The sequence below is a fragment of the Terrapene carolina genome, unplaced genomic scaffold, assembly GCF_002925995.2.
Source record: "Terrapene carolina triunguis isolate 2854851 unplaced genomic scaffold, T_m_triunguis-2.0 Scaffold837, whole genome shotgun sequence".
NCBI lineage: Eukaryota > Metazoa > Chordata > Testudines > Emydidae > Terrapene > Terrapene triunguis.
The window spans coordinates 2,826,559-2,846,195 of record NW_020665188.1 but is presented as its reverse complement, the minus strand read 5'-3'; the positions used below and the strand labels follow the sequence as shown (position 1 = coordinate 2,846,195).

The window sequence follows — 19,637 nt, the reverse complement described above, 5'->3', positions numbered from 1 at the left end:
TGGCCCTATAGCAGGAGTCAGTGGAGTCAATGGGTAGTGCCATCTAAAGGGCATAACCTGTTTTAACCCTAACCCAGGTCAGATCTCTGGGGCCACCAAGTCAAGGTTAGTCTGTTACCAGTGCTACTGTGTGCCACCCCTTCAGTTCAGCCTTGTAACACATTGGTAGAGCATGTGAGGAATCTGCCACTGTCTGTGTCAGACCTGTTCTGTCCGTAAATAAAGGACTTAAGCACCTGAGCCACAGCCCCTTGAAATCAGTGGAAGGCTGTGGATGAAGTCTAAGTCTCAGAAACTGTCGCTCCTGCAAAGTTCAGCAGCACGTGGACCCCTATCCAGCAAAGCACTGAAGCATGTGCCTACATAGTAAACTGGGCTGCTCACATGCTTAAAGAGAAGTGCTTTGCTGTATTGGAGCCTCTAAATTCATTTAAAGTATAGTTTTTAAAGGTAATGTCCCTTTAATATATGGGCAGAGCTCTTTCATTAAGATTCCTGCTAAAGATATTGGCTTTTGTGAGTAACTAACTGCTTATCATGGTATCCAACAGATTCTTATCCTGATTATTCAAGATAGCTCACCTTTCCAGTTTCATTCCTACTGCTCATTCCCTCTTCTCCCCCTGTTGCCCTGTTATGTCATCTCCAAAATCACATTAGCTAACTTGTAATACATTGCTGTATCGCGTTAGCACGGCCCCTCTGCTGCCACACCTCGAAAGTTCATGCAAGCCCTTTCCACTGAGCACACAGGCAAGCCACATTGCCAGGAAATTCCTGGAAAATACATTTACTCAGCTGAAGGAAAAATTAAACAAAATGGTTTTTTTTTAAGGTCAGCATTTTTCTAGCCATTTCAACAAAATGTTTTCATCTGCTGTAACCTTGGCAACAGGTCAGAGAGGCTCCCTGAATGCCTGTCTCAATGTGATTAAGGGGGGGAGAGAGCAGAGAAATGGGGTGTCAGGAGTGGGGGAGAACAGCTGACACCCCCTCAAGGGTTTGAGGAGAGATAGGTTGTTGGTGGTGACAGCTTCCGTTAAATTGTTTGGATTTACTCTCTCAGAGAGAGCTTACGGGAAGCCCAGATCTAGTTAATACTCCCTGTTTCCACTGGGCAGGTCGGAGTGTTCCACAGAAGAGTTGTCCAAAAGGAACTAACTGGCCTTGACAGCTCATTTTGTGATTGTACTTTAGAAATGACTTACTTGCACAATCCATCTGCTCAAGGTACTGCTCTGGTCCCATCACCGCAGTATCCGAGCCCTCACAGTCAACAGTGCGTTTATCCACATAACTCCCCTGTGAGATAGAGAAGTACCATTACCGCCCTGTACAGACAGGGGAGTTAGACACAGAGGGCCAGGGTTTTAAAGGTATTTAGGCGTCTGCAGATAGATGCCTAGTGGGATTTTGAAAAACAGCTCTGTAGATTAGGCACCTATCTCCCAGTGACATCATTAGTTAGTTAGGTGCCTAATCTCCATAAATCTTACTAGGCCCATGCCTGCATCCTTTGGTGCCATTTGACCTCCGTCACTGGGCAGCTTTCTTTGCTCAGAAAATGTGTGTAATAGTGTTGACAAGATTCGTCTCCAATTCTTGATAAGTAAATCTATTCCAGGCTAACGGAGCCAGGGATTCAAGATTTATTCCTCCAGTTTCAGATCATAGCTAGGTCCATTCATGGGGCGATGCAGGGTATTCAGGACTGAAGAAATAGGGAATCATTTGAGTGGGAAAGTCTCTCTCCATCTTCATAGTAGTGTTGGTTTGTTCGTGAACCATCCAATGATATTAAGCCCACAGCCTTCTTTGGCAACTCATTTGATCACTGAACTGTTCTTGTACTTTCATCATTCCTCTAATATTTAACCTGCTGCAGCCTATGCCATCCCCGCTTGTTCTGTCCTTGATGACTAATGAGAGTAATTGGCCCATCTCCTGTTAATAACGTTCCTCAGCATATGTGTTGACAGTGAGCATGCCTCCCCTCAGACTTCTTTCCTCAAGACTGAGTGCGCTCACTCCCGCAACCTTACCATGTAGGTCAAACCTTTTATCATTGTTATTGTTCTCCTCTGAACTCCTTCCATTGTGTCTCTGTCTTTTTTAAAGTGCGGAGCTCAAATCTGAATGCAGAGGGCCAGTTGGAGCTCCCCTAGTGCTGAGTGGAGCAGAATAATTACCTCTCTTGTTTAATGTAACCCACTGTTCTGTTTGCTTTCTCTGCAGCAGCCTCACAGTGTTGACTCATTCCATTTATCCTCCCTGCTAACCCCCAGATCTTTCTCCATGGCACAGCTGTCTGGTCAGCAGTCCCCAATTATATATTTGTGCATTTGATTACTCTGTCCTACATGAATCTCTCTGTATTTGTGCGTATTGAATCTCACATTATTCATTCCTCCAATGTATGCCAATGTTGCTGTATTTAATTCCTCTCCTCCAAAGCATTTGTGATCACTCCCAGCTCAGTGTTGTCTGCAGATCTGATCAATATACTCTCCATTCCAATATCCACCTTGTTAATAAGACACTGAATAGTACTGGATGCAGAAGAGACCCTTGCAGGACCCCATGAAATACCCACCCTCTCAACTTGACACATAAATAACTACTTGCCATTTCTGACTTTTTTCAATCACCCATTATGTGTCCCTTTTACAGCAGTTCCATGTACACCACATTTCTCCAACTATGATAATCTAGCTATTGTACTTATACGGCCATCATTACTGTAGCAGCTGAGCACCTAACATTTGTCAATGTATTTATTCACACAACACCACATGAGGTACAGCAGTACTTTACCCCTCTTTTATGGGTGGGGAGCGAATGGGCAGAAGACTAAGCAATTGGCCCTAGCTCACAAGAATATGCTGTAGCAGAGCAGGGATTTGAATCCAGGTTACTGGCACCCTACGTTAGCATCCGCACCCTGGATCTATCCTTCCTCTAGCATGTGAAGGACCTATTTTACAATGTACTGTGTCCTACATTTGTTGTCTATTGGAAGGTGATACCTACCTGATTTCTAGAGGAGGAAGAGTGTGAGAGAGTTCAAGATGATATAAGCCTTAAGTCTGGATCCTACCTCCCATTGTAAAGAGATTGGTACCAACATAGGCAGATGGGGTGCCACTAAAGCAATAATCTGTGAAAGCGTGGGACTGAATGAAACATGGTGACTGAATTTCTCTGTTCCCAGTGGAGTTGAGCTCTGAACAGCATTGGGAAAGCCCAGAAGTGAATGGCTACAATTACTGGATTCCCTTATCAGCCTCAGGAAGTTGGTACCAAGAAAGCAGTACGCTTGTCTAACTGCACATTTCTGGCCTGTTGAAAGGGATTATAACTCCCTGTTGCTTCACCTTTCAGTTTGAAGGCTGCGTTTTCCTTATTATGGGCCTAATCCAAAGCCTTTTGAAGTCAGTGGAAAGAGTCCCATTGACTCCAGTGAACTTTGAATCAGCCCCCTATGATCTTATCATGTTCCCCAATCCTGGTTCCCCAATCAGTATACAGTAAAGCTCAATATTGTATCATTTCCTGACAGGAACCTTATCAACTGACCTGCTTTTCAACAGGTGTCCCATCAGGGCCCCGCAACGTTATCTCCATTGTCAATGAGACGTCCATTATCCTAGAGTGGCACCCACCCCGGGAGACAGGCGGGCGTGATGACGTGACCTACGACATCGTCTGTAAGAAGTGCAGGCCTGACCGCCGCAGCTGCTCCCGCTGCGATGACAACGTGGAGTTTGTACCCAGGCAGCTGGGCCTGATGGAGACCCGGGTCTTCATCAGCAGCCTCTGGGCCCACACGCCATACACCTTCGAGATCCAGGCTGTTAATGGCGTCTCTGGCAAGAGCCCCTTCCCCCCGCAGCATGTGTCGGTGAACATCACCACAAACCAAGCTGGTGAGTCCCACAGGCGCAATGTGTACATACCGTGTGCCATGTGCGGGGGGGTCGTTAATGGGGAAAAGGGAAACTAGGGCTGGGTTCTTCTAATGGAATATTCTAGGAGTGTGAAACCCCATATGACAGCATTACAGATATTAACTGAAGTGCAAGAGAATAAATATAAGATGTGTACACACACACACCCTGTATACACACTCACATGCATATATGTATACATACGCAGGCATATGCCCACACACCTAACGTGTATACACACACACACGTACACATAAACATACCACACAATATCCATCTGCAAGGCATATTTAAGAATTCTTTAAATATCAGTGCAGGCCCACCTAGACATAAGGCAGCATCTGGGCTTTGCTGTTTAGCACCCACCCATGACCTGCATGGCACAGTCAGATTCTGAAGGATCTAGCCTCGTACTACAACAACAAAGGACATTTCTAGCCCTTGTTGTGAAGAAAATCTTCCTAAGTGTTCTAGGTGTCACCAATGCGGTTATGTCTGCCGGAGGGCTTGTCTACACTTGAAATGCTACAACATTGACCTAGCGCTGTCTAAACCGGCGGTTAGGTCAGCCTAGCTACGTCTCTGAGGGTGTGGATTTTTCCCACCCCTGAGAGACGCAGGTATGCTGGTATAAATTCCTAGTGTAGACCAGCCCTTGGTCCACAGACAGCCTGAGAGAAGTGTACTCTCCCCACTTATCATTGGGATCTGAAGTCTAATGATGACCCTCTCAATGTTTCCTTGCTGATCATTTTAGTGGGTGGAATGGGGAGGTGGTTGAAAACCGGGACTTGCTTCAGGGATGGAAATGCAGAGGGCAGAAGGGAGAGGCATAAAAAGAGGAAAGCGGGCAGCGGAGGAAGGAGAATGGAGAAGGAAGAGAAATAAGGGGAATAAATAGTGCTGGCCCCTGAGGAGTATGTCTACACTGCAGCTGGCAGTGTGCCTCCCAGCCTGGATAGACAGACGCACGCTAGCTCTGGCCAGCCTAGCATGCTAAACGTAGCAGTGTGAACATTGTCGCATTGTCTAGCTACTCAAGTGCAGGTCCACCTGGCTCCCTGGCCCTGAGCTCGAGTGGCTAGCCTGAGCCACTATCAATGCCACAATGGCCACACTCCTATTTTTATTGCACATGCTTGAGCAGAGCTAGCGTGTGTCTGGGAGGCACGCTCTCAGCTGCAGCGTAGACAGACACAAGAGGAGCAGATTTTCACGCTGGGTGATGCTGAGTGGACAATAACTCACGGAGCAAATAATGAACGACGCTGACGACTGAACGTTCAATCATACATAAAGGGCAGACTCTTTCCTGATCTTGGTGCAAACCTGCCACTGATGGTGGGAGCCCCACTGGGCACTGAGTGGAGTATAGATTCCTACAGTTACATCTTGACCAAAAGGCCAGAATTACACCCAGAATTCAGCCCTCTCTACAGAGGGAGTTTGACTTCCCTGCTGGAAGGTGTTGAGTAAATGAGGCCCAGTAAGATGGAATGCTTGACTTGCATTACCGGTGTCACAACTAGGTACAGTGGATTTGGGACTGAAACAAGAGCTCAGCTTCAGAGCCAATGCCAACAATGCAGTAAGAAGCACCCAGGGGTTGGTTCATGCTTGCTCATGCAGGGAGGTGTAATTTAAAATGCAGTGTGCTAGCCAGGACCCTGCAGTCCAGGGGGCTTTCAAGCCCCCCATGGAAGGAAGGTAGGGGAACAACTTTTCCCCAGCTCTCAGGGTTTCTGCTAGGGTAGAAGGAGCTGAAAGTTGCAGTCAGGGCTCCAAGTGGGGCACTGCTAATGGAGGGATGTACTCAGTCAGTGTATCCCATAGCTGCATTGACCATATCCATTTCCTGCACAGATTCCTCCATGTTTTGGACAGTGCTGAAACCTTGCAGGCCACTAGGCGGAAGGGACCCGGTGGCTGCTTTGCACTAGCGTCCCCTGGCGGGGTTTTCTGGGGCTGGTACAGACACTGGGGTGAAACCAGCATTAAAACCCCACTCTTCCAATGAGGTCATGTCCAGAAGTGCCCAGCTCATGCTGGTGAGGTCTGACGTGTGGGCATGGGGCACCATGACCAATATCACTAAAGTGGATGAAATCGGAGCAGTTCTGTGGAGTGGATTTCTACATGTGGCAGTAATCCCTGTGCTAAAATCAGGAGGGAAGCACAATGCACAATCCCTTCACTTGCTCCTCCTCTGTTTCTTTCTCTTTTCTTCTCTGCTCCTTTTCTGATGCCGCTCTGCTATTTCTCTTTCCTTCCTTTGCCATTAATCTCGTTTTTCCTTCTCCCGCTTGCCCTCTCTTCCTCCTCTTTGGCTTTTTTCATCTCTCCCTCCTCACGTTAGAACTAGGCATTGGTTTTTAACAGAGGACTCTTGGCTGCAAACTGCCTGGCTGGTGAGGAAAAGAACTGATGTAGGAGAGCTGGGGTGGCCAGATGGCCAGTCTGTGCAGTTTGTATGTACTGTGGGGGGTGGGGGGGGAGGGGGCTCAAAGGAAGGTGGGGGAGGGGCAGCCACCAGTTGGTGACCCTGGCTTTAAGTGCAAGGAAGGAAACACTAGACAACGGTGATGGAAATCTGTTTGGTTTGGGAACAGAAAGGCGATGGTAATTTCTGCTTTGTATTGAACGTGTAACACGGGCAGCCTTTGTTAGCTGCGCTCTCCTGGGAGCATGCAAGGCAGAAACCTGGCGTAAATATTTTAGTATCCCAGCTCCTGGGAATAACAATTCTGTCAGACTGTCATGTTAGGTTTGTGCCTGGCTGTCACTTCTCTCTCTTTAACCATGTGCAGTCAAACCTGATGCTTGTATCTCGGCCTTTTAACTATTCTTCCTGCCCTCCCCTCCATCCATTCTGCAGTTCACCCACCTGACCATCTGCTCATCCATCCATACTCGAAGTCAGGCTACTAGAGGGGCCAACATTAGCCCTGATGTAAGCAAGCAGGATACCACTGGAACTCTGTTGCCCAAGACTTACATAGTCCAAAACACTGATTTGTCCATCCATCCCCTCACGGCTGGAACTTTTCCTGCTTGCCTTTGTTATTTTTCCAGCTATTCTTTCATATAGTTCTTTTGTCTCTGCCTGTCACTCACTCTATTATTCATCCATCTCTTTCTCCCTCCCTCTCTATTTCTATAGCAGAGCCTGTATATTAACATGGAAATATGTCTACTGTATTGGGAAGGCCTCCGTACTAACCTAATTGAAATGCATTAGGTTTCGATGCATTAGGGTGGTATCAATATTTGAGGGACCACAAACATGAAATAAATATTTGGCTGCCACACAGGAGGTTTTAACATTCAGGAATTGTTTAAGCAGGCTGCGACTGGAGTGCTGAGTAGGGGGGATGGATAAAAAGAGGTTAATGGGAATGCACAAGCAGGATGATTGCGCAGCTTCTGTAGCAAATCAGTCAGTGTTGGTTAACATTTTATTTTAGTGAGTCCTCTTTTTGTTACTGACCTAAGAGCACAGTATACTGTTAAACTGGATGTATTATCGCCTAGACAGAAAATATCGAAAGCTATGTTGTTATAGTCAGTTAGGTCTGCAAACTGTCAATGAAAATGTCTGTTTTCAAAAGCTGCATGTGGTTTTCTTAAAACTGTGCATAGGAGACAGAAGGAAATGGACTCCAAATGTGGGGAAATGACAGAAGAAATGTTATGCTGTGGATTTGTCTAGTATATGTTATCAATTCACTTCAGTGAGACCAATTAAATCTTTCTAATAGAAACAAATTGAATCCCTTTCCCCAGTCCATAAGAACATCCAGATCTGTACATTTATCTTAACCATCTATCTGCCCATTCACCCATAAATATATGTTTCCGTCAATCATACATAAGAACATAAGAACGGCCGTACCAGGTCAGACCAAAGGTCCATCTAGCCCAGTGTCCTGTCTACCGACAGTGGCCAATGCCAGGTGCCCCAGAGGGAGTGGACCAACAGGCAATGATCAAGTGATCTATCCCCTCTTTCTCCTATAATCGCTATCCACCCATCTGTCCTTCTGTCCATCCATCTCCCATCCAAATATTTGGGGGGAGGGATAGCTCAGTGGTTTGAGCATTGGCCTGCTAAACCCAGGGTTGTGACTTCAATCCTTAAGGGGGCCACATATAGATCTGGAGCAAAAATCAGTACTTGGTCCTGCTAGTGAAGGCAGGGGGCTGAACTCAATGACTTTTCAGGGTCCCTTCCAGTTCTATGAGATAGGTATATCTCCATATATATGAATATTCAGCCATACATTGTCTATCTTCTCCAATACTTATTCATGCAGAGCCTCATTCCCAAGTTTCTGAGGGCCCACAGTGCTTGTTGTCTACAGTCTTGACCCTTTTCCTTTGTGATTCTTCTAGTCTGCACAAGAGGGAGACGTCCGAGGACAGCCCCAAACCATAGCACTAGCTGCAACAGAGGGAGAGATGAAGGAGCTAAACAGACTGACCTAGTAGAAGGAGAAAAAGAGAAAGGGGAAAAGGCAGGACAATTAAAAGGAGAGAAGGAAAAAGAGAGCAGAGGGCAATGGGGAAAAAGAAGAGATAGGAGTAAGAATGAGAGATAATTTCCTAGACATTTCTGTTCTAAGCCAAAATCTGCCTTGAGTTACACCTGCCTAGCCAACCCCACTGAAACTAATAGGGCTGCCAGAGTGCAAGGGAGAGCAAACTAGAGTACTTTGTTATTAAATTTTCTGCTGCCGTCTCTCAGCAAGGAGGCTGAAGCGGGTTTTGTGCTTTGCTCTTCCATTCCCTGGGATAAGTTCCACTTCTCAGAGAAATAATTGACTCCAGAACCTGAGTTTAAATCTGGGTACAGGGAAGTGAGTGAGGGTAAATTTTTCAGAAGCACCACCATGACTTAGGAGCCTCAAGTCTTCTGGGTTTTCAGTGGGACTTAGGTTCCTAAGTCACACCGACACTTTTGCAAAGAGTACTCTTACTCTCTGTGACATGATGGCTCTTCTTCTGACTCCGGGAGCTGGGCATCAGCTGTCAGACTTGCATGAACCGTGTCTCTCCTCCCTCTGCACTGGGCATCTGTGGGGGGGAATGAGTTTCCTTATTACATAATGTGGCTTGTGCGCTAGTCACTCAGGTAGATGTCACTCAGACATCCAGTCTGCACACATGTCTATGCAATTCAGGCTCAAGAGTGGCATTTAGGCACAGCCCGGAGCAGGGGCTCTGCAGCACCACCTCCCCCCCAGGAGAGCACTGGACACAGAGAGGGCAGAAGGGGCAGTACATGCTTGATGCACTATTAGGAAATTGACCAAAGAGGGCTTGCTGACCCAGCCCCGGTGCTTGCAGGGAAGGCAACTTCTGCCTGGTCCCTGCCACTGCACCCTGTGGGGAAATTGCTTCCCACCCCCAAATATGGTGATCAGCATGTGAAAAAGAGTTACCCTCATAAAGCTGTGTATCTCATCGCCAACCTGAAATATGGCTGGGTGTTCAAGTAACTCTTCATTGCTCCTTGAACCTAAATGATGTGGGTTCTACCAGTGCATCTGGGAGTGAAAGATCCTAACGTGCTGATGTCCTACCTGGGGGTGGGGGGGTGGGGAAGGATCTCCTAGGTATTTAACCTACAATCTTTATGTTATGATATTTTTCAATGTCCAGGAATGTCTACCTGGTTTCCTGGTGCTGCTTAGTTCAAACAGTACCTTCTCCAAGACCTGGGTTTGGTATGACCTGAAAGAAGATTTCTCTCTCCCCAAAGCTTTCCGCTTTCCAAACTGGATTGATTCAGGGTAGAACATTCAAAAGGGCTCAGCACTGCCCTACCTCTGCTGCTGTTGAAGTTGGTGGGTGTTTTGCCATTCACCAGAGTGAGAGCAGAGCAAGGCCCATGCTGAGCTCTTTTGAAAACCCTGCCCTGGAGCGCTTCAGCCTATCACCGGAGCAAAGATCTGCCAGCCCTCTGTTCGTCTAACCCCACTTCCATGAATTTCTACAAAATGTGCACATTCTTATGGAATGCCATGCTCAGAAGGGGCATGGATAATGGCATCTGCATTTCCTTTGTTTTGCCAGTAATCTCTCTTCTTACAGCCTAAGATCCTGCTGGCCTAGCCTCAAATTCATTGCAGGTAACAAGTGAAATAAGTTTTGTGAGGTCATCCTAACCTGAATAGCTATTTCTGAACATCAGAAACTCACCAAGGAGTCTGGCACATTTTGCAGCCACTGCCCAAGAGAGAACTGAGCCTAGAATAGCAAGGAGCAGTCAATCATATGGAGTGTTGGCAAGCTTCTGGGAAGCTTGCATCACACATTCTTGGCCTCTAGTCTACACTCTCAGTCCCCCACTTCCAAATGCATCCCAAAACTAGTAAAAGGGGAGAACAGTTCTCTTGCTTCTTTCTGTAACCCTGCACCTGTCATGGCTGTTCAAAGATTTGCCCTTCTCTAGTGTGATCCAGTGCTTCTGCTTGGCTGGATCAAGGCTGGTCGCTGCATGGGAACAAGTAGGCATGGAGCGGCTTAGGAGCTGCCATCCATCCACCTGCGCACCAATTTGGTGCTGATCATTTTCACAGCATTCTCCATGTTAAACAGGCAGGAGCACCAAGGGGGGTTGCGAATGCAGCAATTAACAAAACAGCAATCAAGCTAAGTGTTTAATTTCAGAAAATTAACATCTTCTCTGAGCGGATGTGGAAAGATAAAAAATGAAGGATTAAATGTGCTGGGTAAACAAAGGCAGTGCTGGACCATAAACATCTCCTGCTGGAAGGGAAAGACACTGACAGCTTCCCAGAGACGGGAGTCTGCAATTCAGTGAATTCCCTAAGAGGCACCAGCTTCAGAGCCCGAGAACAGGAAGAAGAGCATAAAATAAGGGGCTAAACTCACTCATCCATGCAGCAAGAATATATATTTTCCATCTGTAGGATAAGTGTTTCATAGCTGGTGTTACATTCTGTGTATGGGGGTTGCAATGTGGCAATCCGATGTGGCTTGTTTTTATGGTCTCTTAAAAATGCAGAAGGGCACATGGATAGAGGTGGTGTTTCCAGCATGGGTGTTTAAGCTGTGCATGCAAACTTGGGTTCCCAAGTTGTGTCCCAGCCTACGTGGGTTCACAGGAAGGGGAGGGCGTATGCAAAGAGTCACACTGCCATTGCCTGACTTGGGTGTATTAAGCATGCAGTGTTCACATTCCCTTCATGTAGGAATAGATATGTATTACTATTTAGGGCCAGATTTGCTCTACATTTCTGGCCCTTTGAAATCACACTGGTAGTGCAAGGGGGCCAGTGTCCCATGCGGGGGAGTTTTCAGCTAACATAAAGTTGGTGTCACTGGCCCCTAAGGCGCCACTCCAGCCTTGGTGTTAGGGGGCTTGATGAGGATGGGAAGGGTGTGTGGGTTCCAGCTGTTGTCAGCTGTCAGACAGTTCTTTGGAGATTGGTTCCAGTTGGTGCAGGTTAGAGGAGCCCCCAGGTTGCTTTAACCTGCATTGGGATTTAGGCGGAGCCAGGCAAAGAATCAGAGAGTTGTGATTCCCTGATGCCCCTTGCCCCACGCTGCACATAGTGGCACTCAGCTGGAATAAAGAACCTGGCCTATGTGGTATGATAAATTTGCACATGTGTTTTGCAGAAAGCATTTTTTGGAAGGTCAGATGTTCGTAGCAAATAGAGATTGCACTGTGTATATAGACACAACCCTCAGAAGGAAAAGAAACAAGACAAAGCTCACGTCATAGACACTGCTAAGAAATCGTTATGCTGCTCCATAGCTCTTTCGTAGGGGGTTACAAATATGTGTAACCTTGTATACAATAAGGATACTTTTTTTAATAAGGGCATTTGTTTGTAAGCAAACCGGTGTGCTGTGTTAATTTGCGAGAGTCATATGTCTGATATTATGTACCAGTGTGCTTTAGGGAGGGGAGATGTGTTAGGGAACTGATGTCAGTGGCTGGAGCCAGACCACAGTTATCATACTGGGCCATCTGTGGAACGGCCTGTGTTCATGGAAGTGGAAAAAGCAGCAACACCCACTGCTTTCCCCAGGTGATTAACGCAGAAGCCCATTAGGTCTGTTCCACAGATGGCAGTATCTGTCCAGGGCAGAGGTAGAACAGAAGGCTTGGCAGGTAGGGTGCATTTTGCAAGGGCTTTGGAACCCCAGTCTGTCCATGGGGGTGGGGCATAGACTACATTCAGCTGCTCTGTAAAGGAGGGTATGGTGCATCTACCTCCACAAGTGAGTGCCAAGATATTTCATGTTAGCTACTCAAGTGGCCTTCAATTTCCAGAGTCCTAGGATTAATGTGGGATGTTACTCCTTGCATAAACAAAGAGAGAGGGTTGTAATATTGAAAATCGTACCTGCAGTGTCTCTGAATCTATGTGGTACCTGACAGACAAGCATTGCTTCTCATCTGAGGGATGGGCAGAACCAATATGCAGCTATTTATTTGCTCAGCAGGTGATGCCCCCAGAATTAGTATATGCTCATCTGTTTTGAACAGAGACATCCCTACCAGAGTGGAACATTGTACCAGGAGAAAAAAATACTCTCTTCCCCGGCCAAGCAGGATTCACCAACATCCGAGGGGACCAGCTGGGGGAAGAGGTTGGCATACCAAGCCGTACCCTCTAGATGACAATTCTAGTGTTGGTGAGCTCACAAGTAGTTGAAAATTGTTAGCATCTGAGAGCTGTTTGGTAAATTACTCCATGTGCTGCTGCTTGGTTAGTGCTGAGGTCACTGATGATTTATAGTAATGGGAATGTTTCTCCTTGTCAATGAAGCTGCTGGCATCCAAGTTCCCCAAGGATGAGGGGGTGAGGAGCTCTGCATTTGGACTCTGAGGATTAGCCTCTCCCGAGCCCTCCCCACATGTTTCAGCGGGCTTCGGCACACGAGGCTTTGATGTCCCCAGAGGACCAGACAGGAAATTAACTTGTTTAATGAAATGCACGTCGTGTTGCCTGAGTGACGTGCAGATTCACCATCAGGGAATTCAGAATGTTTGGAGAATGAATACGGGGAGCCGAATTCAGAGGTGAGGGTGAGCAATGAAGAGAGTTAATGTAATTTGCACTTTCTTCCCGTCCTCTCGATGTGCGTGTTTCACTAACTTAGCCTCCCTTCATATGTACTGCTTGGCTAGGGCCAGACTTCAAAGTCCCATGCAGTTACGCACGCAGTTCCAGTGACTTCACTGGAACTCCTCACCAGAGCGAGTAACAGGCTCACTGTGACGAGTTCGGTCACAGAGATTCCCTTGGGACTGTCACCTGATGTGCTGAGACTACCTCTGAGCCTGTTTTCTCTGCCAGTTTGGGCTTTCAGAACCCTGCCTTGTTGAGCCAGACATGCAAGCCTGCTGCAACACAGACCCAGGGTCTGAACCATGCTACCAAAGCTGCAGACTTAACTGAAAACAGCTTAAGAAGTGCTCCTGTCTCCAGCACCCAGACACCCAGCTCCCAGTGGGATCCAAACCCCAAATAAATCCGTTTTACTCTGTATAAAGCTTACACAGGGTAAACTCATAAATTGTCCACCCTCTATAACACTGATAGAGAAATATGCACAGCTGTTTGCTCCCCCAGGTATTAATCACTTACTCTGGGTTAATTAATGAACGAAAGTGATTTTATTAAGTATAAAAAGTAGAATTTAAGTGGTTTCAGGTAATAACAGACAGAACAAGGTACGTTACTAAGTAAAATAAATCAAAATATGCAAGGCTAACTTAATACACTAAGGATCTAGTTACAAATACTAATTTCTCACCCTAGATGTTATCTCAGGTACAGTCCTTTTCAGACCAACATTGTAGTTTATGGCCTGGGTCCAGCAATCACTCACACCCCCACAGTAACAGTCCTTTGTTCCAGTTTCTTTCAGGCATCTCTTTGGGGTGGAGAGGCTACCTCTTGAAGACAAAATGGAAAGGCTTCCAGGGCCATTTATATTCTCTCTCTTGTGGGCGGAAACCCCTTTGTTCTTCTGTGCAAAATCACAGCAACAAGATGGAGTTTGTAGCCACCTGGGCAAGTCACATAATCCATGAATGATTCAACTTTTTGCAGGCCGACGCCATTGTTTACAATGTTAGTTTGAACGTTCCCAGGAAAGCTCAGATGTGAATTGGCGTCTCCCAAAGTCCATTGTTAGTTAAGTACTTCCAATTACTTGAATAGATCCTTCACAATATGTTGGCCAAACCTTCCTTATGTGTTTCCTAGAGCAAACACTTCAAATATAAGCATAGAGCCAATGCTCATAACTTCAGATATAAAAATGATACATGCATACAAATAGGATGAATATATTCAGTAGATCGTAACCTTTGCAAAGATATGTTACATGGCATATCTAGCATAAAGCATATTCCAGTTATGTCATATTTACACTCATAAGCATATTTCCATAAACATATAGAGTGCAACGTCACACTCACAATCTGGCCTTGAGGTTCCCTTAGATTCACAGGGCCAGATTCAGAGGTGATGTGTAAACAAACCCTTCCACCAAGTACACTCCCATAGAGCAACCCGCTGGTATGCCCCTTCCAACAACGTCTACACTAGCCTAATCCGGAGTAATTTGCAAGGCAAGGAGCCAGAAGAGAGTGTAGGAAGATGTACAGTAAAGTCACCCTACTTTCACGTAGACCATCTTCCACCTTCTACCAGTTCTTTGGCATGCAAGTTACACCAAGTTAGACGGTCTTAGAGCTCTGTCGAGGGGATGTAAGGAGCGCTAAGGGAGTTGGAGCACAAGGGAATCTGAGCTAGTGCAAAGGAGTAACTTTGGAATGTGGCCAAGGGGTTGAACTGAAAGATGAGGGTGTTCAGCTGTGAGGCAGGCAGGAGCAAGGAGTACAAAGAGGTCTGTGCGGCTACAGACAGAAGTGTTGTTGTGTAGTTATGTAGACATGAGACAGGCAGTCAGCACTGCTTCAGAGGATGGTGAGGCCTAGTATTAACTCTTCAAGTGCCTTCCAGCACATCGCCCGCCATTTTAGCTGCAGAAACGCTGTTCCTGGATCATGCCCATCTTGCTTTGCATAGCCCAGCAAAGGCTAACTTTGAACTTCAAGTAGAGAGCAGGGTTGAGGCCCTGAACCTCTGAGAGGATTATTCTGCCTCCTGCTTGGCTGGCTCGGGATTAATGAGATCTGCTTCTTTCTTCTATTTGACATTAGGCTTGGCCTTTCTTCTTTTTCCTGTTGTGACTTCAGCCAAGCTAACGGGGCACGCCCTGAGCCAGTTGTAAAGGGGCAGAGGTGATTGTTAACATGTCCTGAACCCACAAACCAACTCGGTTTGGTTCAGTTTGACGGCTGCTCCATAGACTAACAGAGCTGTGGTTCCTTTTATCTTCTGTAAGTGCTAAAGCTTCTGGAGATTTTCCTCTGGGCCATAGGCACAGTGTGACTTCTATATTTGCAGGGGCAGTGCCAGCCCGTCCGTGGGGCTGTGGGGGGTGGGGGTGGGTGGGAATTTCACGCATACCCGAGGCTTGCAGTGCTGGGCTCGCAGTGGGGATACTGCTGGCCCATGGGGCCAGGCACCTGCCCTACGATGTTTGTTTGGGTCTCGAACAGGGACCCTGAGGTAGGGTGACCAGACAGCAAATGTGAAAAATCGGGACGGGGGTGGGGGGTAATAGGAGCCTATATAAGAAAAAGACCCAAAAATCAGGACTATCCCTATAAAATTGGGACATCTGGTCACCCTACACTGAGGGCTCCGTTTCCCTTTGGTTATGTGGGTGTAGCTTGTCATGCCAGAACAAGCTGAGTGAGTGGAGCTGTGCGTGTGTCTACACGCATGTGCCTGTGTTTGTGTGTCCCTGTCCCTGTCTGTGAGGGCACGTGAAATGCTAGGAGTCTGAGAGGGGCTGACCCAGTGACATGTGTGTCTGAGACTCAGTGACATGTGTTTCTGAGTATACATACACACGTACACACACACACAACATGGCACGTCTTGCACATACTGAAGCCAGTTCCCCTGCTGGCAGGGGCCTGTCCTGGTGCATTAAATTAAATGCACTGAGCCTCGCCTCCTGACCACGGCACCATGGATGGTTGCCCATGACGCCCACCCATAAGGCTGGCCCTGTTTGGGGCACAGTGCCCCCTGGCCTCCTCCCCCAAACTATGCCCATGTTCGGGGTGCTCAATGAGCCCTGTCCTGGAACCTTACTGCGGGACTTAGCAGCCTGGATACATAGTTAAGTGAAAATATTGTCCTGCCAAAGTTTATTGTTGTTATAATTTATTTGTATTGCAATAGCACCTGGGAGCCTTAGTCATGGCCCAGAACCCCACTGTGCCAGGTGCTGTACAGACTCTGAACAAAAGACAGCCCAGTGCAAACAAGTTACAATCCAAGTATCAGACAAGAGGCAACCTGACAGAGGTTTAGACTGGGTAGCTCTAACCTCTGTCACAGTTAATGTAATGTGGGAGCTGTGTTTTGTTCACTCCTGGGAAATGTCCTCTGAATTCACTGCTTTACTCACTGATGAGTTATTGACTGTTCCTGGTTAGACTGAGCGCTCAGAATTCAAAATCTCTAATTAAAAATAATTATCAGTTTAAATATTCAACCAGTTTTATTGACACACTGCTCTCATTTCATGCATATTGTTGCAATAATAGCAAATAAACATGGAAGCCTCTTGCTAACACAGCAAAGGGAGGGGTGGGGTGAGTTCTCCGTCTCCAGTGGAATTCAGCACACACACACACACCCAACACTGCTCACTCACCCCTCCCAGAGAGGACTTGTGTTTGGTGCTTTTTAAGACATGGCTGAAGAGCAAATGACTTGCGTCTGTAACGGGCCAAACTGCCCCAGATGACAGGTATTTGCAAAATATTTCCTAGGGAATCATACACACCACTCCTCCTGCCTGCAGCCCCTACACATCAGGGTGTGGGGCCAATGACAGGCAAATGGGTGCATTTTTGTGGGAGCTCGCTGTTAAAATAATGGCAGTACATCTGAGTGTGAGGGCCTGATCCTGGCACCCTTTGTGATTGGAACTCCCAGTTACTGCAAGAAGGTGTTACGATGTTTCAGACTCACAGGACTGGGCCCAAAGAGCGGCCGGACCTGCTGGGAGCACTCTGCTATGTGAAATAGGGTAGAGGGAAAGTCTTGATCAATGGCCTTTTTTGCTTATATATTGTTCTCTGTTTCTCTCTCTTTTCATACATCAGTCTGTCTTCTAGCATTGTCTAGATTGATTAGATCAATTCCATTATTGTTAGAGATTGATTCTGATTACTCATGGAGCAGGGACTGAGGTCTCGCCTTTATTTTCTCCGCTGCACCAAGTGCACCGCTGGCCTTCAACAAACAATAAACCATCATCATAACTCTTGGTTACCCATATGCTGAATCTGCCTTTCTCTCTCTGTCTGATTCTGCTTTCTATACCTATTTATCCCCCTCTGCTACAGTACATATGCCTCTTTCTTTATATTCCATTCTTTAAGGTTGAATTCTCTGTGTTATTTGGTTTCTACAACATTGAAAGCGTTTTCTCTTGGTCCCTTTAAATACGTGGTGTTAGTGCAATGAGTCGCATTAATGAATAGGCAGCAGGTTTAAAGCACAGATTAGCAAGTACTTCTTCACACAGAACAGGGTTAACCTGCCAGAAGTTGGGACTGGATGAAGGGGGTGGATCACTTGAAATTGCCCTGTTCTGTTCATTCCCTCTGAAGCATCGGGCACCTGCCCCATTGTCACAGACAGGATACTGGGCTAGATGGACCATTGGTCTGACTTGTAAGGCCATTCTCATGTTCTTATGCTCTTATTATGCTGTATAATATCTCATTCTCCTTCCTTCCAACCTCCCGCCATTTGCTCCTTTCTTCCCATTCTCTTCTTTCCCTCCTCACCCCCCAGGATGGCTCTCTGACATTTTATTTTCACCCTCTCTTCAGATCATGTTATTCCCCTTGCCCATGAGTTAATTTTCACTTCTCTTGTATTTCCCATTTCCTCCTTTCTCCACAGCTCCCTCCACAGTTCCCATCATGCACCAGGTAAGTGCCACCATGAGGAGCATCACGCTGTCGTGGCCTCAGCCAGAGCAGCCCAACGGCATCATCCTGGACTACGAGATCCGTTACTATGAGAAGGTGAGCCGGATCTGCCACCCCGAGATCAGCAGCACTGTGGGCTCACGACCAGCCACCGTAAGCCTGAATGAAAGCAGGGGAAGAAGGCTGGGGTGGGGACGGACACTCAAGGCTCTGAAACACTTCTGTATTTTTTTCCTTGTTGTGGATTGTTAATTATGGGCCTGAGCCACCACTCACTGAAGTCAGTGGAAAGACGCATTGACTACCGTGGGGTTACGGTTAGGTCCTGGGATAACTCAACAAAGTGTGATCATGAGAGGTAACACCCAGCCCTGGCAGGTAAATTGGGTGTGAGGTGTGGATACAAGGGGGCATAAGTGACACTGCTGCCGGCTTTGCCTAGACTAGAGTTTGGGTCATGTTGAGTTAATTGAATGTGAACTAACTCAAGTTCTGTAAGACAATCGTAAATGCTAATCCAGACACACCACCAGCATTTGTTTCAGGACAGAAACGTCTGTTTCTAGTCTAGGTGCAGCATAAAGCAGTGAATTAACTTGAGTTACAACATGACCCGAGAGTCTGAACAAAGCCTAGTGTGCTGGATGGGAGGACGCGTCCATAGAAGAGCCATGTCCAAGCGTTCGTTCTGTGTGTTTTTAAAGGGAGGGAGCAATACCCCATAGAGTCCAATACCCCTTGTTAGGGCCAGGCATAGAGTGCTCCAACACCAGCTCCGGCCATTCACTTCAAGGGGCTCATTCCTTGGCTGCATCCCACTCCACACCTGCTATTCCAACCCCACACGGCTCGGCCGCCATACTTCCTTTTTGCTCCACATCTTCCCCGGCTAAAGTGCTGACCTGTGCACCCCTGCTGTCCCGTGGACAAGCAGGGCTAGGAGAAGACAGGCCATACCGACTTTCCCTTAGTGACCTGATCTAAGATTTGAATCTATGTCTTCTGGGGTGACAAACAGTGCTCACTGCACCAACAAACACATTCGTGTTTGTAGTGTGGTAGTGCTTCGAGACCTCAGCTGAGACCAGGACCCCGTTGTGCTAGGTGCTGTGCATGCACATATGCCCCAATGATCTTGCAATCTAACTGGACAAGATGGAGGGAGGGGAGAAGGAAAGACTTGTTTTCGTTCCCATTTGTTGATGTGTTTGCTTTCCTTACTCACTTCTGCAGAGAGTCTTTCCTGACCTCTCAGAGGAAAAGCCTGTTGCAGGAGGCAGTTGTGTCATTTAACCCACAGACTGTTGCTCTGGGCAGGGCCGGCCTTAGGGAAAATGGCACCCTGGGTGAATTTACATTTTGGTGCCCCTGGGTCCAGGCCCCATGGGCATGGAGCCCCCCATTTCCCCTGGTCCCCCATCCTCCCTTCCCCCCTAAACCCTGCACTGTGCCACCTTCACCCCTAATCCCTGCACCTCCCTCCTGCACCCCTAACCCCTGCACCATGCATGCCCCCTCACCCCAACCCCTGCATTCCCCTCCTGTGCCCCTAATCCCTGCACTGTACCCCCTTCACTCCTACCCCCTGCACCTCTCTCCTGTGCCCCTAA

The 19,637-nt window shown here is 47.2% G+C and overlaps 1 protein-coding gene across 4 annotated transcripts in view; it reads left to right on the top strand.

Annotated features, from left to right (window-relative positions):
* Window positions 1-19,637, top strand: part of EPHB1 (EPH receptor B1) — a 364,143-nt gene that overhangs the window by 270,736 nt on the left and 73,770 nt on the right. For 3 of the 4 annotated variants that reach the window (XR_003370241.2, XR_003370239.2, XM_026660778.2), the window contains exons 5-6: window positions 3,591-3,926; window positions 17,999-18,180. Coding sequence is in view for 1 of the 4 variants with exons in the window: in XM_026660778.2 (XP_026516563.1) it covers window positions 3,591-3,926; window positions 17,999-18,180 (518 nt within the window). In the remaining 3 variants the exon portion in view is untranslated. The remainder of the gene's footprint in view (window positions 1-3,590; window positions 3,927-17,998; window positions 18,181-19,637) is intronic. The other variant, XR_003370240.2, reaches the window with a different exon arrangement.